The sequence below is a fragment of the Anomalospiza imberbis genome, chromosome Z (assembly GCF_031753505.1).
Source record: "Anomalospiza imberbis isolate Cuckoo-Finch-1a 21T00152 chromosome Z, ASM3175350v1, whole genome shotgun sequence".
Classification (NCBI taxonomy): domain Eukaryota; kingdom Metazoa; phylum Chordata; class Aves; order Passeriformes; family Viduidae; genus Anomalospiza; species Anomalospiza imberbis.
The window spans coordinates 38,722,458-38,741,662 of NC_089721.1; the positions used below are offsets into that span (position 1 = coordinate 38,722,458).

At 38.7% G+C, this 19,205-nt stretch overlaps 1 protein-coding gene across 5 annotated transcripts in view; it reads left to right on the forward strand.

Annotated features, from left to right (window-relative positions):
* MCC (MCC regulator of WNT signaling pathway) overlaps positions 1-19,205 on the forward strand; it is a 180,902-nt gene that overhangs the window by 74,704 nt on the left and 86,993 nt on the right. The window contains exon 1 of one of the 5 annotated variants that reach the window (XM_068176003.1): positions 1,362-1,406. The exons of the other annotated variants lie outside the window; for them this stretch is intronic. Coding sequence (XP_068032104.1) covers positions 1,377-1,406 — 30 coding nt within the window. The 5' untranslated portion in view covers positions 1,362-1,376. Of the gene's footprint in view, positions 1-1,361; positions 1,407-19,205 lie in introns of those variants that run through there. 5 annotated transcript variants of the gene reach the window in all.

Sequence of the window (19,205 nt, forward strand, 5' to 3'; positions counted from 1 at the left end):
TTTTGGTTTTGGTGGTGGTGGGTTTTTTGTTTGTTTTTTGTATCTCACTGGTCAGCGTGCTTACACATATATATTGCCTTTACTCATAATAACTCCATACAATGATTTTCAGCAGATTTTTTATTTCTTGATAATGGATTTGATAATTTTTATTTCTTTTGATAATAATCTACCCATTAGCCCTGATGATAGTCAACCAGAAGAACGCGAAATACTGAAAGAAACTTTTATTTTCCCAGCTCTTGTGATTTTGCTGCTGTTGCTCAAGGGTGTAATTCAAATATAGAGTGCAGAGCAAGTGCAGTAAGATTTCCATTCAATTTAACAGTCTAAGAATGTTTCAGGTTTTTATTTGTTCCCCCTTAGGACAAATGTGTCACATGCTACTTTTTTTCCCTGCTTGTCTATTCATCTTTTCTTTAGCTATTCTAAATCAGTATACTTGATAAGAAAGTGGAGAGGTCAGTGAGAGAAATGTTTTTTTCAAATTACATACTGCTCGCATGTTGCTGTGTTTGTATGGATATTATAGTGCTTTTGTCTTAATGACAGGTCTCATTCTAGATTGTTTTATTCAGCCTCTTATCTCCTGTTTTGAGATCATAGTCTTTAGTAAAATAACCTTAATGCAGTCATATATATAGACCTTAAAATCAGTTTATGTTCCTTTCCAGTAATCCAGTCATCTAAAACCATTTCTCTCTGGGAAGTATTCTGTTCTTTCCTCGCCTTTTGTTGTGGCTTTCCTGAGTAGAAGCTGGCTCTTTCTGTAAAAAAAAAAAAAAAATTTGAACAAAAATTTTTAATAATTTTACAAATAGTCCACAGCAGAACTAGTAAATAATGATTTGGGATGTTTAATAAAATCCATTTATGCAAATACAACTTATCAGAAATGTTTCTCATGTTCAGTTCAGCCATTCATAATGATAAAATGCATTGTGATCTGTAGAAGAAGCTGGTGTGAATCGAGACTGAGGTGAGGCTGGAAGTGGCTTCTGCTTATCCCAAACGAAACAGAAAACACAGCAAACAATTCTCTTTTTCAACCCTTCAGTGCCATTCAGGGTCTTGAATACTTACTTAAACAATGAAGAGATGAGTAGTTACAGATACAGGGTAGTTTTTAATGGTGTTTTAATACTGAGTCAGTGATAGCTGGGGGCTTGACTAAATTCTGTCAGGTTCTGTTTCATAGAGCCTCTCTTGGCAACCCCATCTGTTGCTTGGCTGTCCTCAGAAGGAAAAGGTTGTTCCACACATCTGGCTGGAACTTCCTCTGTTTTGACTTTTGTTCTCTCATGTCCTCCATGCATCTCAGCAGGAAGCATGGCTGTATCTTCATGCTAACCTCTTCATGGCTACTGGCAGGCTGCATGAGGTTCTCTAAAGCTGCATCTGAAGAAGTAATCACAGCCTTTCCTCAAGTGCTCAGCACCCTGTTTATCTAGTTGGCCCTTGGAGAAGCTTGTTTAGGTGCCTTAATGGCAGGACAAGGGCAAGTGGCCTTAACATGAAGGAGAGTAGGTTTAGATTATATATTAGGAAGAAATTCTTGACTGAGAAGGGTTGTGAGGCACTGGCATAGATTGCCCAGAGAGGTTGTGGACTCCCCATCCCTGGAGTTGTTCAAGACCAGGCTGGATGGATCTCAAAGTAACAGGGTCTAGTGCAAAGTTTCCTGCCCGTGGCAGGGGATTTGGAGCTAAATGATCTTTGAAGTCCTTTTCCAATCCAAACCATTCTATGACTGTATGACCCCAGACATTATGATTTGAATGTTGGTCTGGTGCTGTGAGGCCCCAAACTGAATATATACTTCCAAAGAGTGGTCTAAAGAGCACAGAGTAAGTGGGAGTATTCACCTAGCTACCATCTGGATTCAGGATTACCTTTAGTCCTTATTGCTGCCATTGTGCACTATGGGCACCTGTTTAGCCTTTTCTTTTTACCAGCCCTTTTTCAGCAATGGTTTCCAAGTCAGTCAGTCCCTAGCATGGCTTATTGCACGTTTAGTTAATCTCATCTGCCAGAGATTGCATTTGTCCTTGTTGAATTTAATGAAATTACTGCTGGCCCAGTCCTTCAGCCTGTTTATTTTTCTCTCAGTGGCAGTCCTGCCCTTGAGTGTATCATTGAAATGGAGGTTGATTGAGATAATTGATAATGCCAACCAATGGGAATCAAAAAAAGAACAAAAGATACCATAATCTTTGTATGATAGCATCTCCATTAAAATAATCAGCATTTTCAGGCACAGTCCTACAATTCAGCAAGCAGCTGTGGATGGTAAATTGGAGGAAAGTGAATGTACCCCTTTTTCCTCTCCTTAGAATAAACACGTATTTATATTGAGATATGTAGGTACTTATCCATTGTATTAATTAGCTTCTGTTCTAGCATTGAACACACTTTGCTGTTGGCTTCTGTCACTTAATGATTTTATTTTCAAGCATCAATTCTTAGATGTAAAGTAATCTGCTATGTAGGAGAAATTGAATGTGGGTTCCTACATTATAGATAAGCCTGGTTTTTAACTCCAGATGTGCTATGTATTTATGTTTGTATCATCAAAGCTTTTTTTAATGTCTGCCTTCCCTGTCTGAAATAGGATGTCACAAAATGTAACGAGAAATTGAGAAAAGTAGAAAGAATGAAAAAGAATCTTCAATGGACTATATAAAACTTCCAGAGAAATGTTGCATGTTGGTACTAAATAATAAACTATGCTGTGAAAAATGCATAACTTAGTTACAAATTACTCAAAGTCTATTTTCAGCAGACGTGTATGCAAAAAATTATCTGATAAACTTTTATAGATAATGGGAAATATTTCTGAGGATAGGTCTCCTAAAGGAACTAAGGGAACCTAAGGCTGAAAAAAAAGGAGCAGCATTTAAGAAGCTTTCTTTTATGCATGCAGGCAGGGTGTTTATAGTGTTTACAAAGGTTTCTGAGAAAAAAAAAGTGTACTCTGAAATAAATTAAAACCTTGTTATGGATGGAGTATTGAAAGTATAGCTCAAATACAGTTTAAAGTAATTCTGAAAATAAGAAGTGTCAGGAAGATCAGTTAGTAGTTTTCCTGAGGGTTTGAGTTATGTCCAAGTAACTGATACATATGGGTAAAAGCATTTAGGAGGCTTTTGTTGTTGCTGTTAGTTCCTTTGGAAGGGCTTTTAAAATCTTTCATTATACAGATTTTTTTTTGCATAAATCTCTTGCCTCCTCTCATATGGTCTGTATTCCTTCTATAATTTCCCCATGTCATATTTGACCCTTTTTGTGATACTTCCTGTGACATCACAGGACTTGAGTTTTCTTGCACAGGGAATGAGTTACTGGGTAGAGGGATGTGTTTGGTGAAGGATCTGGAGATGTGTTGTTCTGTGACCTCCTGTAATGAACCATTTTCTTCACTGATTAAGTTTCAGTAAAACTTTTTTTTTTTTTTATTTAAGTCCTCATTTTGGCATCTTAGTGTGTAGCATTACTTGGTTTTTCTGGCATGCTGCCTTGGTTTATTAGCTTTGAAACAGCTTTCTTACATCTTATTGTAGTTTGCCCACTAATAGAAACATGACTGTAGAAATGAGCAGGTAATATTCCAGTGTTAGGCACTGTATGAGCTGTAAGTGTTGATTATTGTTAACGAGCAATGAGGAACATTGTATTCATATGGGAAGGGAATTGTCTGATTTCAGGAATTTCCAGAGTAACAAAAAACGGCTCCAAAGAAGGAGAAATTGGCTTTAGTAACTTTCTGTATCTTTGGTGAGATTGTTCTTGATAGGGTGATAGGTGAGATTGTTCTTGATTCTCCATATACTGTTTTCACATTTGATTGGAAGATGCAGTGTCCAGACATTATTTTCAAAAAAAAAAACAGTACATGAAATACCTTTTGCAGAATACACTAGGTTTGGTCAATTATATTTAAGTATCATTTCAGGTTTAATATGGTAAAAATTTTGCCAGAGTAAGTAGATAATGCTGTCTCTTCTGTGACTTGATTTTTTTTTTCATGAAAACATAGTAAACAATTAAATTCTAAAAATCAGGTGATGACAGAAGCTCAATACATAATCCAAGTATAATCTGTTTTTTTAATTACATTAAAAAATTCTGTAGTTGAACCTCACTGAAAAGAGTCTGAGTGTCATTTAAAATTGTGTGATTGGATGCTTTGTTGCTGTTGCAGTTCTAGACATGCTAACTTTATATGAGACTAATTTTGAAAGTGAAGTAGTCATCTCAGGTTTGCCAGATTAACTGAAGAACTAGGTACAGTACCAGTTGATATGAAGGAGAATATGGCAGAATACTAAAGACTATGCTTTTTATGCCTGGAACTTTTTAAATTCTGTCAATTTGACAGGGCATCATTAGCTTTTCTTGTGTGATTGATGTGGCAGAAGAAGAAAAAGTGCTTTTTTTGTTTTCTGAAGAATGAAAGATGCTGACAGTGAAAATAAAATACCAAGACAACTACAGCTTATTAAATCACTTAAAATGAATGAAGAGTTTCCCTTTTAAAACTTCATAATTGAACAGGCTTTGCAAAGCGTAGTGCTAATTAGAAAGTTGTTCATCATAGAAGAGACTGGACATTATTGCAAATAGAGCTGATGTGTAGTGTAGTCAGAGATGGCTTTGGCATTAAGACATGCTGACCAAGTTAAATAATCACAAAGCAAATTTAGACCAGAACATGTATTGAAAACTTTCCCGATTACTGATTTAACTCTACTTCTGAATCACGTCTCAAGCTGTTCCTTTCAAAGCCACTGTCAAGTCAGCAAGGATAGACTGTGCTACACTATTTAAAGTTTCACAGCTGTCAAGAAAATTTGCCTGGATTTGAGCAGGATTTCCTTCTGGAAATCAGACTAACAGGGAAGTAGCAAAAGTGGTTAAATGATGTTTCATAACGCACTAGGCTGCACAGATGAAATGCAACAAGTAGAAGGTAAACACTCTCGTTTGTCACTTTCCAGTAGTTAACAATTTATAACCAGATACAGCATGTAGTGTGGTTGAATGTAGAATTTTAAGAGGAGATTTTAGTAGATTTTGAATGTTTCTATGTAAGAGTTGGTAGCAAGTTATCTTCTTTGGGTCATTTTGAGATGTGTTCCATTGCTTTATTTTGGGAGGAGAATGTGGAGAGAGAAATGGATAAATAGATAAATGGAAAGAAAGGTATTCACACTTCTGTTGGCCATTGATTAAATGATCCTTCTGCTTCTGGTCTCACTTGAGTGCAGTTAATCAGTGTTAGTGGATCACAGCTGCCATCATAGGTTAGAAACTCCCTTAATTACAAAGTGTTCATGTGATGTTCAAAATTCTGCTGATCTGCTGCTACACATAAGAAGAAAATGAGATTTTCATACTTTTTAGTAGTCATAATTTGTCTAGATCTTGTATGTTTACTAAAGATTTATCTTTCAATTAACCCACTTTGGGCTGAATTTTGAATGGGGTGTAAGCAGCATTGATTTCAATGCTGTTACATGGCTTACCCCTCCATGTTAATCAGGTCTCAGTTCAGCTACAATCCTTTCTTCCAGGAGTATTTCTAACAATACCACTCTCATCAGGGCAATCTCATCAACAACCAAAATGTTCCTGATAGCCGGAGCAGTAGTCCTGAGGGCCTGGTTTATTGGCTGTGAGTGAAAGCCATTCCATTTTGTCAATAGTTTTCGTATCTGTACGTGTGCTGCTGAGCTACTCTGGAGGGTTACCCATGCAGATTTTTTCCATTACCTCTTTAGATTAGATTCCGTCTTGCAGCCTTGGTTTGGTTATGGAAAGAAACAGTACCATTCTTGTCATACCAGTGCACATTTTTCTTCTGCAGGCACAAACCTCCCTCTCCTGTGTATGTTTAAAGTGCTCTCCTTGCCAATTGATCACTGATCTCATAACCTGCTTTTTCTGCTGTACCAAGTTAGACTTGCACTGCCAGTCCTCAGCTTCAGTTTTGTAAATAACTTCTCTGTTTTCCTCCTCTTTTCCCTTTACTCTGTGCTCTTTCAGATTATTTCCCTTTCCAACCAGTATTTCCCTAGAGTTTGTTGTTGTTTGTGAAAACTAGTACTGAATCTGAGAAGTGAGGTAACAGAAATTATTCTTGCCTGCTCAGACAGCAGCCAAACAAGTGGCATGCAAGCCAAAGGATTTGGCCTGGGGTGAGGTGGTGGAATGCTCCAGGCAGAAAGCAGGGGTAGGACTGGCATTCTCCTGTCCTAGAGCACAGTTTCTGTTTTACTAGTGACTGCCCTGCCTCTGGAAGCTTTTGCTCTTCTGCCTTCAAAACACTTTGTCCTATTTGGACTGAACCAATTGGTCCCACATTTTGTGAGGGTCTGGGAAGACACTTGTAGGAGCAGGACCTAAAAGGTCCATGTTGAAATGGAATTTCTTCAACAAGGAAAATGAGCTAGGAGGAGTTGCAAAATTGACTTGATAAATGCATAGGTAATTTCTTAAGCTGTGAGTAAGACCTAAACCTATAGGACATCAGAGGAGAAGGCAAATTACTGCATGGTCTGTGTTTCAGATAGTGGCTGAGAAGAGATGCTTTGTTCAAAAGTAAAGCAGTGAGGTACTGCTGTGCCCTCCCTAATTTCAGAAGCTCAGAAATTTGGGGATAGGCTATTCTGCTTAACCGTTTTTGAAGGATTTTTTTTGCCTTAATGAAAGAGTTCTTTGAATCCACATAAACTGGGAAATGTTGATGGTCCCAAAGACTTGGTGGCATATTGTGTGAAAGTCCTTTTTTGTTTGTATTGAAGCTGACATCTAATTGTTTTCAGTGTGAGAACTTCATTTTGTATTATGAGAATATAAAGAGTCATTCCTTGATTTTTTTTTTTCCTTAACAGTCAACTCTTCATTGTAGTCTACTTACTTTGCCTGATCTAGCCTTGGATTGTCCTTGCCATTCATCTTCATTTTATTTTGTGCTCACGCATGTCTTTGTATATCTGATTTAGTTGTCACCTAATAGCCTTACCCTCAGAACAGCACACTGGGTTTTGTGTTTGTTGAGTCATTTCCCCCCAAACATTTTTCATAACATTTCCTCCTTGTTTTATTTTAGAGTGGAAGGTATTTTTTCTTGTCTTAGTAGGTGATGTATCCACATTATTTTTTCATTCCTGAACTGGACCTGGGTAGAGGGAGGTTTAGCACCTTGTACTGAGGTGTCGTTTAGATCTTTAGTCAAAACAATGCAGATAACACACTATTATTTTGGCTGATGATAAACAGTACTTTCTCAGAGCCATGGGTTTTTCTGTTTCTTATTCTTCCTTTCCTCAGTCAATAAACTAGGGTGAGTACAGATCAGAATTGTTTAGTAAGTGGAAGAAGATAGAAGGAAAACAAAAGTAAAAAAGCAATTTAAAGGCATTTGCTCACCACCTCCCACAGACAGACTAATGCCCAGCCACTATAAAGGCTTTAAAAAGGTGATGCATACTGGATGCATATTAACCTAAGGAGCTGCTGCTTTTCCCATCAGTAGTGATTTTACCAGATGCTACTGGGAATGTTGTAAATGAGAACTGCATAGCATTAAAAGAAAAGAACAATAGAGGTTAATTTTGGCAGAGAGATTTAGAAAACCATTTGTTTTCCAAACTCAAGGTGTAATGTTGTTCAGGTAAAGGATAGTAGTAGGAGAGCAGCATGATTCTGTAAATGTTTGTTTATTAAAATGTTCTGAAGTAAGGTTAGTATGACTTCTATTGAAGTAAATGTGTTCAGGAGTAAGGGTATGTCTAACTGTTTAATGGATGTGCAGACAAATCTATTTTACATGCATGGAAGTACTGAGATAATTCTGTGAAAAGCTTTGACAACATAAGAAGAAAATCATAGGGGAGATTTCTCTGTAATGGTAATTGTACTCATGCAACAGTAAAAAGGGAATCGTTTTGTGACACCTGTGAGAAATTGGCTCTAAAGTGGGGCTATTTGTAATGGGAAAATCTTTTTGCCATAATAGTTTTGGGTGACAAATTACTGTCTTCAATTTAGGCTTAAATTTAGCCTAGAATCCATTTCCTCTGTGATACTTGTACAGTGGGAAGTGATCTGAAAAAGGTACAGAAGCTCTCGGTATCATACTTTTCAGTAAATGCAGTAAATAAGGAGTGTAAGAGTCACATTTGATACTGAAAAATGCAAATGCGAAATTTACTTATTTTATTATTTCACACCTAAGCAAGACCACATGATTGTTGTGATATATATATATGCATACATATTTATGCACATATATACATAACTATGAATATATATATCAGCAATATATCTACACATAGAGCATGTGAATCTCTTAAGGGAAAGGCAAAAGCATTTTTAAAAGATAGTCTTTTGAGCTCACAGTCATGCTTTTATACAGTGAGCTTTTATGGCTGAGACTGTCCAGCTGCTGCTGCTGCCCTTGTGAGGTTTCTGTTGGCTGTAAGGGGTCTGGCTGAGCTGGACATCCATTGAACTTGCATTGTTGCACAGGGATGCAGCCGGGAGCCAGGAATGACTCATGCCGATGGCTGTGAGCTGCAATGGCTCAGGAAGAGCTTTGTACTCTGAAGGTAATAGGAGAAGTCGGCTGGGGGAAGAACTGCCTGAGCTGCACCGCCTCACTTTCTGGGAATGTGAGTCAGAGCCACTGGCCGTGCCTCCTGCCCTCCTTTCACAGCTCAGAACGGATGCACCGGCAGGTTTTGTTACAAGGAGTGTTCTCGTATTTTAGTAAAGATTCCTAAAGGACAGGAGACAAGGCTGTTTTCAAAACAGCTGAGCTAAACCCCTGCAATCATCCACTGTGATCCACATTACCTGATTTATCTTGTGATAAATAAAAACTTAAGTGAGAGGGTTGTTACATGCCAAGTTTTCTGAACACCAAAAGACTTCCTTTTTGTGTTTAAGGTGGAGATACTGACATACACACAAGATTGCTTTTTCAACCATTCATCTATTTATCTATTTAAAACCTTTTCTCCATCTGGAATGTGGAAAACACTGTGAGGTCATGGATTTATGAAGTCAGTACAACCTAGAAGTACTTAAAAAATGAGAAGCTAGAAGAATACTTGGATAACTTCTTACAGCTAGATCAGTGACCTATGATCAGAACATTTGGATGGAAACTTCTCTATCAAGCTTTATTGCCTGTTGGCCCATAAAACCAATTCTCTGTTTACTTAAGGATTACATGCTTTTGAAAGTCTGTATTTTTACGTAGAAATTAAAATTATGAAGACAGTATTCTTGCATAAAAACAAAACAAAACAAAAAAACATGCTACCCGTGTTTTCCCCAAAGTATTAATGTGCTTGGAAAAAAACAAATATAACAGTTGTCTTTAGCTTATAACCTTGTAAGTATTACACACTTAGGAGTTACGTAAATGCTGAAAACATTCTTCAAAAATGTATGGTGGACTGAATTCAACGCTGAACAGGAAGCCCTTGTGTTTTGTTAAGGGTTTTGTGTGTGCCATTTTGTATCAGTATTAAACATCTAGACCATATGTGTTACTCAAAAAGAAAACCCGTGGTGTAAAAGGCAGTTGCTGGTTTCATTCTGTGTCTTGCAGAAATACTTCTGTTTTTAGAACCTGGCTGGTGGTTTCGTTTGTGATAAATGAGGCAGAATTGAATACAGTAGATAACTTACAAGTCATATAGGGGGAAGGGGTGGGGGGGGGGGAAGAGAGAAAACAAGTGTGGCTGTTGTTACCTGAGGAGGTGGAAGGAGAAGGTTCAGTGTTGAAAGGTGCAGTTGCAGCATTGTGGGTTTTCTAATGCTGCTTGTGCGTCAGAAGTTCTGCCTGCACATTCCAGGGAATTTGTCGTGCTGCAGGTGCTTCCAAACAGTTTTTACTCTGTGCAATGACAGGGAAGATAGGCACAGCATACAAAAAGTTTCTGTGTAGTGCTTGATCTTCTGATTATTACTGCAAGGGCAGGAGGGAGAGGTAACTTGAAGACTGATTTCTAAGGCAGACCACTTTGCTGTGACTTGTGATAAATACTGAAGGAGTGAATCTTGAGCAGAGAACATATGTAGGTTGCAGTCAGAAGTTAAAATTTTTCTGGAGTTTTCTCATTTGAATGTCCATGGATGGGCATTAGAAACATACTAAATTAAAAAATTGTAGGTTAATAAAATATAACAGTTAATTCATTGGACAATCCTATGTTCCAAAGAAAATGAGTTTAAAACAATTTTAAATGTGTTTTTCTGTCTATGGGCTCAGGGTGTCAAACAAATTGGTTGAAATAATCATACAGAAGTTGAATTATGTACAACCCCAAATTTAAAGCATATGAAAACTCAAAATAATATTATCTCATCAATCTAATTGGTTTTGTCTCTGAAACAAAAAAAGTCTTTCTACTTAAAAAACATGCTGACAATATAAAGCTTATTATAATATTTACATTGAAAAGATAGGTGTCTACTTGTTAATCTGAACAATTTACCTGACAATGACAAATCCAATTAGAAATTGAATAAATGTTTTGCAGGGGTTGTTTCATTTAAGTGGTACCACTTTGTGACACCTTGCTCTTACCTGGCTTGTGGGAGCCAGGGAAGTCATGCAAGGGAACTACCCCTGGTCACCCCCAGGGGATTGTTCTGAGGCAGGGTGCAAGTCCCTGAGCTGAATCAGGGAACTGGGCACTCTGTGCTCCCTGGAGAGCTGCTGGATTGGTGTTCATGTTTGAGAGCACCAGTGGGTGCTCTCCATGAGGCTGTGGAGCAAGGATGACTGCTGGAGAGTGAATTAATCTGGCTGCTTTGTGCAAGCAGGGACTGCCCTGTCAGCATAGAATGGGGTGGCAAAGTGAGCCAGTAATCTCTGGATCCAGAAGAGGACATCCCCATCTTCTGGTAAGTGTGTTTGGGAGGTGCAGGACCTACTTGATGCAGCATGCGTCAAATTAGCATTGTAGGTGAATGTTTCAAAACTGATCTGGCAAAACCAGTGTTGGTGAGTTACCATATCAAACTTGTCACAGAGGCAGGTAATTGCTAGGTGGGGTGGTACAGCCTGTGTGTTATGCAGGAGGTCAGATTAGATCATCACTGTTTCTTCTGGTTTTGAATTCTGTGACTCTGCTACAACCAGTTGTTCCATGCAATCATTGTCCATACTTGTTTATCACTGACACACCCAAATCGTCTTACACCCATATGTGGCTGACAGTGTAATAGAGCTGCCTGTTTTCCAGGGCATGAAGAGGTTTCCAATAGGTCAATGTGGTAAGGAAAATGGGACTTTATATAAACATTATTGCATGACGTGGAATTGAATCAGTGGGAGGGGGAAAGAGCATAGAAAATATAGAATTTTGTATTAGAAATTCAAGTATTCCTGACTAACTTATGCTAAATCAACAGAACCTGTTTGAAAATGAGGTAGCACACCTGTCAGGTTTGGAAGTAGGAATAATAAAAACACAGTGCAAAATGGTGTGTTATGCAGAATTATGTTATTATTATGTATTGTGTATGCTGTATATTATATGTATTACAACTTGTAGCATGTTGTTACCATTATATATTATTGTGTTCTTAATACAGAATTAAGGACAAAGTAGGTGGGTCACCTTGAAGCAAGCTGCAGCTGCTTGAAAGCCTTTCTTATGATGCTGGTTGTATTAGACTGTTTCCATCACTGAGAGTATAGGATTGGCCAAAAGATTGGTTCAATCAGATGTATTTGGTGTTCTTGAAAAGAATGCCATTTTGCAGTTCAGCAATGTGTAAGTAGCCTATATTTGTTTTGGTAAACCTTCATGCTCCCTTTATATTTACAAGGCTGGTTGCAGGCATGAATTTACCTATGCATGCAACTTTAGGCCAGATCTAGAGGCCTGAGTCAAAGAAGTTTAACCCTGTTTGCATAACAGTTACTTAGAGATAAAAGACTTAAGTTTTCTGACAGTTTGTATACACAAAAATATGTAAAAACTCTTACATAATTATAGAGATATAAAAATATAAAAAGAACCCTTAACTGTTGAGAATTTTTTTTTAGCTTACATGAATATGAGTTAAGTTTTAGTTCCACAGACTAAAATCTCTTGGTTATATTGAACTGGTTAACATTACTGCAGTGCTGTCTACCATGTTGGTGAGAGAGAAGGCTCTCCCCTCCCTGTGTTTGTGGCCTCCCAAAAATAACTAATTTGCCAGACACAATTTTTTTCAAGAAGGAACACATTATTTTCAAAGAAGGACAAGACCAAGATGGATGCATTTTAGAGCACTGTTACCATTGTAATAAGGTTTCAGTCAGCATCACTCTATGCACTTACTGCCTTGCTTCAACTTACCCGTCTCTTAGAATGCCTAATTTTATTTGGAAAATTTCAAACGGTAGAGTTGTTGTGGATGGAGTGATTGTCACGCAATATTAATTAGTAACTGGTAGATTTTCTTCCTTTTTTGCAGGGTCTGGCATAAAATGATGAGTCTGTTGAGTGTTTTCCTTAGTCAAACAAATACTGCATTTGAGATGGTATATAAATTCTCCTCAACAAAGCTTATTAAAAAATTACTGCAAAGGCTTATTTTTAATAGCAATAATTAATAAACTGCACTCGCTGTTACCTTTTATATACTTCAAACATTTTTAAAATGTCTTTCTGATAGATGAAATCTTCTCTTGAATCAGCTACACCCATTAAAAGAGGGAACATAAATTGGTCAGATGAAGCTGCTAACTGTTCTAATGTAATTCAGGAGCACTAGACATAACACAGGTTTTTGGTACAGCAGCACATCTTTCCGATTATTGTCTGAGGAATATATTGCAATCCATACAAAGAAAATTTGTATATAGAGCTATTGCTTTTATTTTGTTTTTCTCTGATACCCTTTGCTGGTTTTGTCTGTATGGTTTAGTGGAATGTTTGGGGTGGTTTGGATGGATATTAATTTAGTTTCTCTGAAACAAAAATACAGTTTTAAAAAATAATGATAAAAAATATGTTTGAAATCCAGTTTGCATTTAGAAGAAGAGGAAGAAGGTTTAAAAGCTGAAAGTAAAAATGAAAGTTTGCTACAGAGGCTATTTTTGAGCTTACCCCTTTTGCAAGGTTCCTGAGGATTACTGTGGTATTACAGTTTTACTTATTTTTTAGCTATAAACATACATTTTGGGTAAGTGGCAAAGTGGTTATAGCTGCTTACGGCTTTTAGGGTTATCATTACTGGTTGGCAAGCTGCCTTAGTGGGTCACATGTCAAGTGTTTTCCAAATCTGAGTGCTCTACAGGCTGCTTTTCCCTAACCCACACACTCATGTGCTCATTGGCTTTGGCTCTTTCGTAGTACTGTCAATGTGCAGTTTAAACAATTTCCTTTCAGAAGTTCCTTCTGACAGTAGAAGAGAATTGGTTGTTCCTGGTGATGTGAACCAGAAGCTGCAGTTTTGATTCTTTCAACATACCTTTGTTAAAGTGGTTTCATAATGTCAGTATACTGGTCAGAACCTTGTTTCTTTGAGGATACAGAAGGATATCAGGGAGTGGTTTTCACTTTAGGTATTGGGAAGCAGTTTAAGCACCTTTATTCAGCTGTTTTGTTTATTACTTATTTATAGCACAAAAAAAGGGTGGGAAAAATCAGAAGGAAGCTTCTGAGCATGCAAGTGTCTGAAGCAAGTAAATCCTTTGAAGTTGCGTATGATCTAAGCCACCATTTAAAATACCACAGTTTGATGATGGAATCAGAAGAGCTCTTCAGGGTTACAGTGGAATGCTGCTTTTGGTTATGAAGAAGGGAACTGGAAATACATTTTAGCATGCATTACAAAAGCACAGCTCAGTTGTGGTATGGCACTTGGGGCAGGGTCTGGATAAGCTTTGAGACAGAGCAGTTACAAAGAAATTATGAAGGAGAGGTTAGAATGGCTACCAGTGCCATTCACCTGGTGGTGAGGTTATGAGATCTAAAATCAGTCTGTTCAAGAAGGCTCTGCATCACTTAAGAAAGCCAGCAGCTATTATTTATGGAAGTATTGTCAAATAACTGAATTTTGTTTAAATATGTTGGTTATCCTGAACTCATGAACAAAAGTCTTTTTTTATGGTGTTCAATCAGATTTCCAAATTCCTTCTTGTAACAGGAACGTGTATCTGTACAAAAGTATCCACGTGCTCCAGCATTTAACTCTGTATTTGCAAGTGTATGTATTTAGGGAATTCAGTCTTCAGTAAAATAGGTCAGGACTGAAATTTGTCTTTCATATTCAAACGTGTGGTGAAATTTATCATCCACCCACACAGTGCCAATTTACGCAGATTTTTTGTGATGGTTTGCACACAAGATGGACATTCTCATGCAAATTCTTGACTCCTTTGGAGTGGTTTCCTTCCATAGGAAAGAACTTTGTAATGGTTTTGTACTAACCCATAGGGAAAGAGACAAAATCGGTACTTGCCTTACTAGACAAAGGCTTGCAGAACAGTCAAAAATAATGTGCATTTTCAAATATAAAGGATCATACACAACATACTTAAGTTGGCTGTGTTATTAGGACCCAGAACTGTGTTTAGAATGGATTTTAGTGTGGTGACATTTTTAAGCTGACTAATGGCAATGATGTGTGTTCATTTTACTGGTCTTCTCTTGATAAGTTTTAGGAACTTCATGGATATATCACATATTCATAGTTTCTTATTTTTGCATTAATGATGATGACAACTGTAGATTTAGGGTGAAGAACTCAAATACTTCACAGAAAAGGAGAATATCTTCCTGTAGGCATTGACACATCTTACAGTATATCCTGGATGCCCCCTTGAAATGGAAGAATCCTGTGGCCTAATTTGCCTCATTAAATAATGTAGTACTGTTATGTCAAAGTGATACTTAGCACTGCAAAACCAGGTTATATATGGGTATATATAATATTTATAATATGCATGGGTTTAGATTTAGAAATAATAGTTTCCCTTTCTGCTCTGTTTCTAACCTGTGACTTCAAACCATATACTGAACTGTAGAACGCTTTGTTCTTTGTTGTTGCATATGCCTGTTTATTATTGCAGGTTTGTTTGAAATTTACTGCAAATGTGAGCACCTGAAAATAAATCTTTTGCTAATCTGCAAATGTGTTACACAACGGGAACACTCTTCAGCCTCCAGGTAAGGTTTGCAAAGTACCATTGAGACGTAATCTGTGGATTGGGTCATTCTGCAAGCTCTTATTGATATGAGATGAGTCTCGATGGAGAAGTCCTGCTGTCACATGTTCATCATGTACTGATTGAAAGCAGGGGGACAGACTCAGAAAGAAGGCTGAAGCTGAGATATTTCCTATGCTGCAGAGATTGAGGGTGTGAAAGAGGCTAATGTTTCATTAAGCTTCACTGATTAAAAAATGGTAGATCTTGTTAGACGAAAGATGCTCTGTTCACTGCTAATGGGACAAGTGAGCAGTGTATTAAGGTAAAGGCACTGTTCTTCAGCAGCAGATATGAGAAGCTTTGTTTATTGTCGGTGGGGGTTAAAATGCAGGGGTTTTGCTGCATTGTTACTGAAAAAAAAATTGCCTGCTGTGTCACACATAGCCTTGTCAGAGAAACAACTGGAATGCAGAAATGCCCTTGAACTCAGGATGGGTTTGTTTTTGCTTCCCAGGCAGTCGGCATCAGTGTTTTTAACAAAAAGGAGGAGGCTGATTACCGCAAGGTTTCCTGTTCATGCGGATAAGGAGCTTTCATAAAGAAACAGGAAAACAGAAGTTCTCACAAATAATCAGCATTCTGCTGCGTTTTGTGGCTCTGTGCAAAGTGCTGAGAGAAAACAATGTCCAAAAATAAGCAGGTTTATGTAAAATGCCTCTCCAGTATTGGACTTAGGTACTTGCAGACAGTTGATGAGAGCATGCTGATGGGTGTTCTTGGTGGGCCCTTCAGGGAATGTGGGGTAGCATGAGGTTTGTAGATGAAGAAGGGGGTAGAGGGCAAGGTTTTCCTCCTGTTTGAAGAAGGCAGCTCTTTGGAGAGTATGGCACTTACTTAGGCTGCACTTGAAGGTGCAGTTGTTGGGTCGGCCACTCCTCTCTTCCCAGGGCATGTAGCTGTTGCCCCATCCTCTCCCAGGTATGTACACACACATTCCTAAACAAGAAAGGCTTTGTAGAAAGGAAGGGCTTTCAGAGTTACTGAAACAACAACTGGCTGCATGTAGGATTTTGTCAAGAGAGGATTTTAGTGGGGAATAATTTTGCAAGGCTGTCAGGCTTGAAAGGGGCTCCTGCAGGCAGGGCCTCTGTTGCCCAGCCATCTCCTCTTCCCGTTGAGGACAGCTGAACACCCACAGACAGACATACACCCTGGGCTTAAAGAACGGTCTGTTCCACGTGAGTTTTTCGCCCGAAATTGGGATAGGGCAGTCGTTGTGTCCCACGGGGAGGACAGAACGCGAAAGCATCTTTGCTCCCGCCAGCCTGAGGTTCCCTCCTCCGCCTCCTACAACTTTATCTGGCTCGAGCGCCGCGTTCCAGGCGGCATCGCGCCTTTCCTGACCCGCGGCTCTCCCTTTGTGGCCGTGGGGAGCCGCGCCGGGCCGGGGGCAGGGCGAGGCGGGGCAGGAGGCGGGCAGGGGGAAGTTGGCGGAGGGAGTCGGCGGCGGCCGCGGGCCTGAGGGGAGCGGGCGCGGCGGCCGAGGGTCGGCCGCCCGGAGCGTCCTCGCAGCCGGGTGGGGATGAGAGACCCAGGTAAGGTACCAGGAGAGCACACGGATGGTGGCCGAGTGCGGCTCTTATACCCCCGCCATTTTCTGCGACTAAAGCTTTTTTTCCCTATCGAACAGGACAGGTACCTAGGGGAACTCAGGTGCCAGGTGTGAACAAAACATAAGGTTTTTTTTAAACTTAAGTTACAGCGTAAGAGCGTTGCCTTCAGATAAAAAGTGATCCCATCTTCCATGGTTAACCTCTGCATGATCTTAACTGGGAGGAACAGCAACTTAAAACATGAGAAACATGAATCCATTTTTCTTTTTTTCCTGCATTGTAAATGCCTTTATGTTTATATGAACATGGGAGTGCATAATTAGCTGGCTGATTTTCTGGGAGCAGGGTTATAAACCACAAACCTCCTGTCTCGGCTGTGTGCTGGGATTACCATCCTGTGTCAGAGGTAGATGAAGGTAACATGGCGAGGAAGTGCTGGTGATACTGGGTGATAATTAAGCAGCCTCGATACAAATATTTCAGACAAGTCAGGTCTTGGGAGTGGGAGGTCCAGCCAAAAGAACAATGAGATCATATAGTGGAGGTACACAAGAGATGAATTACATGTCTGAGCTGACTGTTGAAACTTATAAAATGAGAAATAATTTAACTTGCTAGGAAGGATCTGGAGAGCTGCAGGAAAACTTTGTGGTCTTAAGAAATAAACCAAACAAAACCTCATATCATAGTAAATCTGTTCTTTCCGTTGATCTGAAAGTTTCTCTGTAGCTTTTAGTTGCCTCCATCCCCAAAACTAATACAAGAGAAACAATAGCAAGCTTATTTCATAGCAAAAGTTCAGAATATTTCTGCAGCAGTTGTGTAGTAGAAATAAATACAGCATCTTGAACTCCTTAATTTAAAATGTCTTATTTGTAAAGTAATTATTTACTAGATAATTCTTGGCATTTTTGTTAAAGTACCAGTTACAGCAAATAGGATGTGAACAATCTTTCAAAAACTGTTTTTACTAAATTTTGCTGAGTACAAAGAAATTACACCATTATATTTTGATCTGCATTATAATTTCATTGTCAGCTGGAAACATGTCAGAGGTCAGCTGCAAGAATAAACTTGTTTTCATTTATCAGTCCTTTTAATTCACATCAATACATTGATTGTAATGCTAAATACAGGTAGGTTGTGAATGGTGTTTTGATGTGAACCTACCTGACAGTACAGAAGAGCTAGAGACAAATTAACAATAAACAGCCTTTGAGCTGGCCAGTGCTTCTGAAGAATGCTGCAAACACTACCCCTGTTTTGTGAAATAGTTGTTACTTGCTTTGGGAGGCTGAGACAAGGCCAAAAAAGATTTACAGTATAGTATCTTCTTCCTCTTCTTCCCTGTGGTTTAACTACTTTCCTGTTGTTGAGGAAGTTGGGAGGGGACTGTATTCTAAAATATGCTCTTGGGAAATCAGAATAACCTTTTCTTTTCCAAAGATGTCTCTGTTAAAAAAAAAACAAAAAAAAAAAAACAAAACAAAAAAAAAAAAAAAAAAAACCAAAAAACTCTGGCCTTGTTATGTTTGAAGGCTTTTTAGCAGTTACAATAAAAGGAAGATGTACTGCAGTCTCTCCTTCATTGTGCATTTCCTTGGCATCGTGTAAGTAACATTACAAACACCTCTTGCTTTGTCTTATATCTAGCTTGCTGTTCTATTGGTGTAGGCCTTTCAGAGTGTCTGAACTTGTTTGTTTGGGGTTTTCTTCGTGCTTCCTTTTGGAAGTGTGTGGGCTGGTTTACATATGCACTGTTTCCATCCTGTATGAATCAGTATAAACTAAAACTTCACACCTAGAGAAACCACATGTCTTGTTTCCTCCTGCTAAAGGAGGGTCCTTCAAAACTGTGAATAAGTGTGGGAGTTTTGATGGGGCAGTGCTCTTTGACTCTCTGGACTTAGACAAGTCACACATACCATTTACCAGTCAGGATGTTATTAAGTAAGTTCTCCACCTTACAGCAGCAGTGACAGAAGTTCAAAAGCATTATTCACTTCCTTCATTGCTATCACAAGGGCAGCTGTTGCACAGATGGGACACAGGTGTTCTTATTTTTATCACTACAATGTCTAATCTATACTAGATTATGTGGCACAGGTTACCTCAGCTCAATTACAGCAGGGACTAAGGAATAGTTGTAGTCTTCAATGCAGAGTATTTAATTGACCATATAAATTTTGTCTTTCTTCCTCTCAAGTGCAGGGTTTTCATCAATAGTAAACACCTCAGATATGTTGCTTTTCTGCTCCAGTGTGGTAAATTCTCTATTTCCAGCCAAAATATACGCATTTTTGTTGCTCTTAGAGACCTCCCTTTCCGTTCCTTTGTCCACAGGCCTTCCTTTATGCATTCTTCCTCTTTCTTGTGTGAACTCATTGCATGTTTTACAGCTGTCACTGGGACACTGTGCCTGG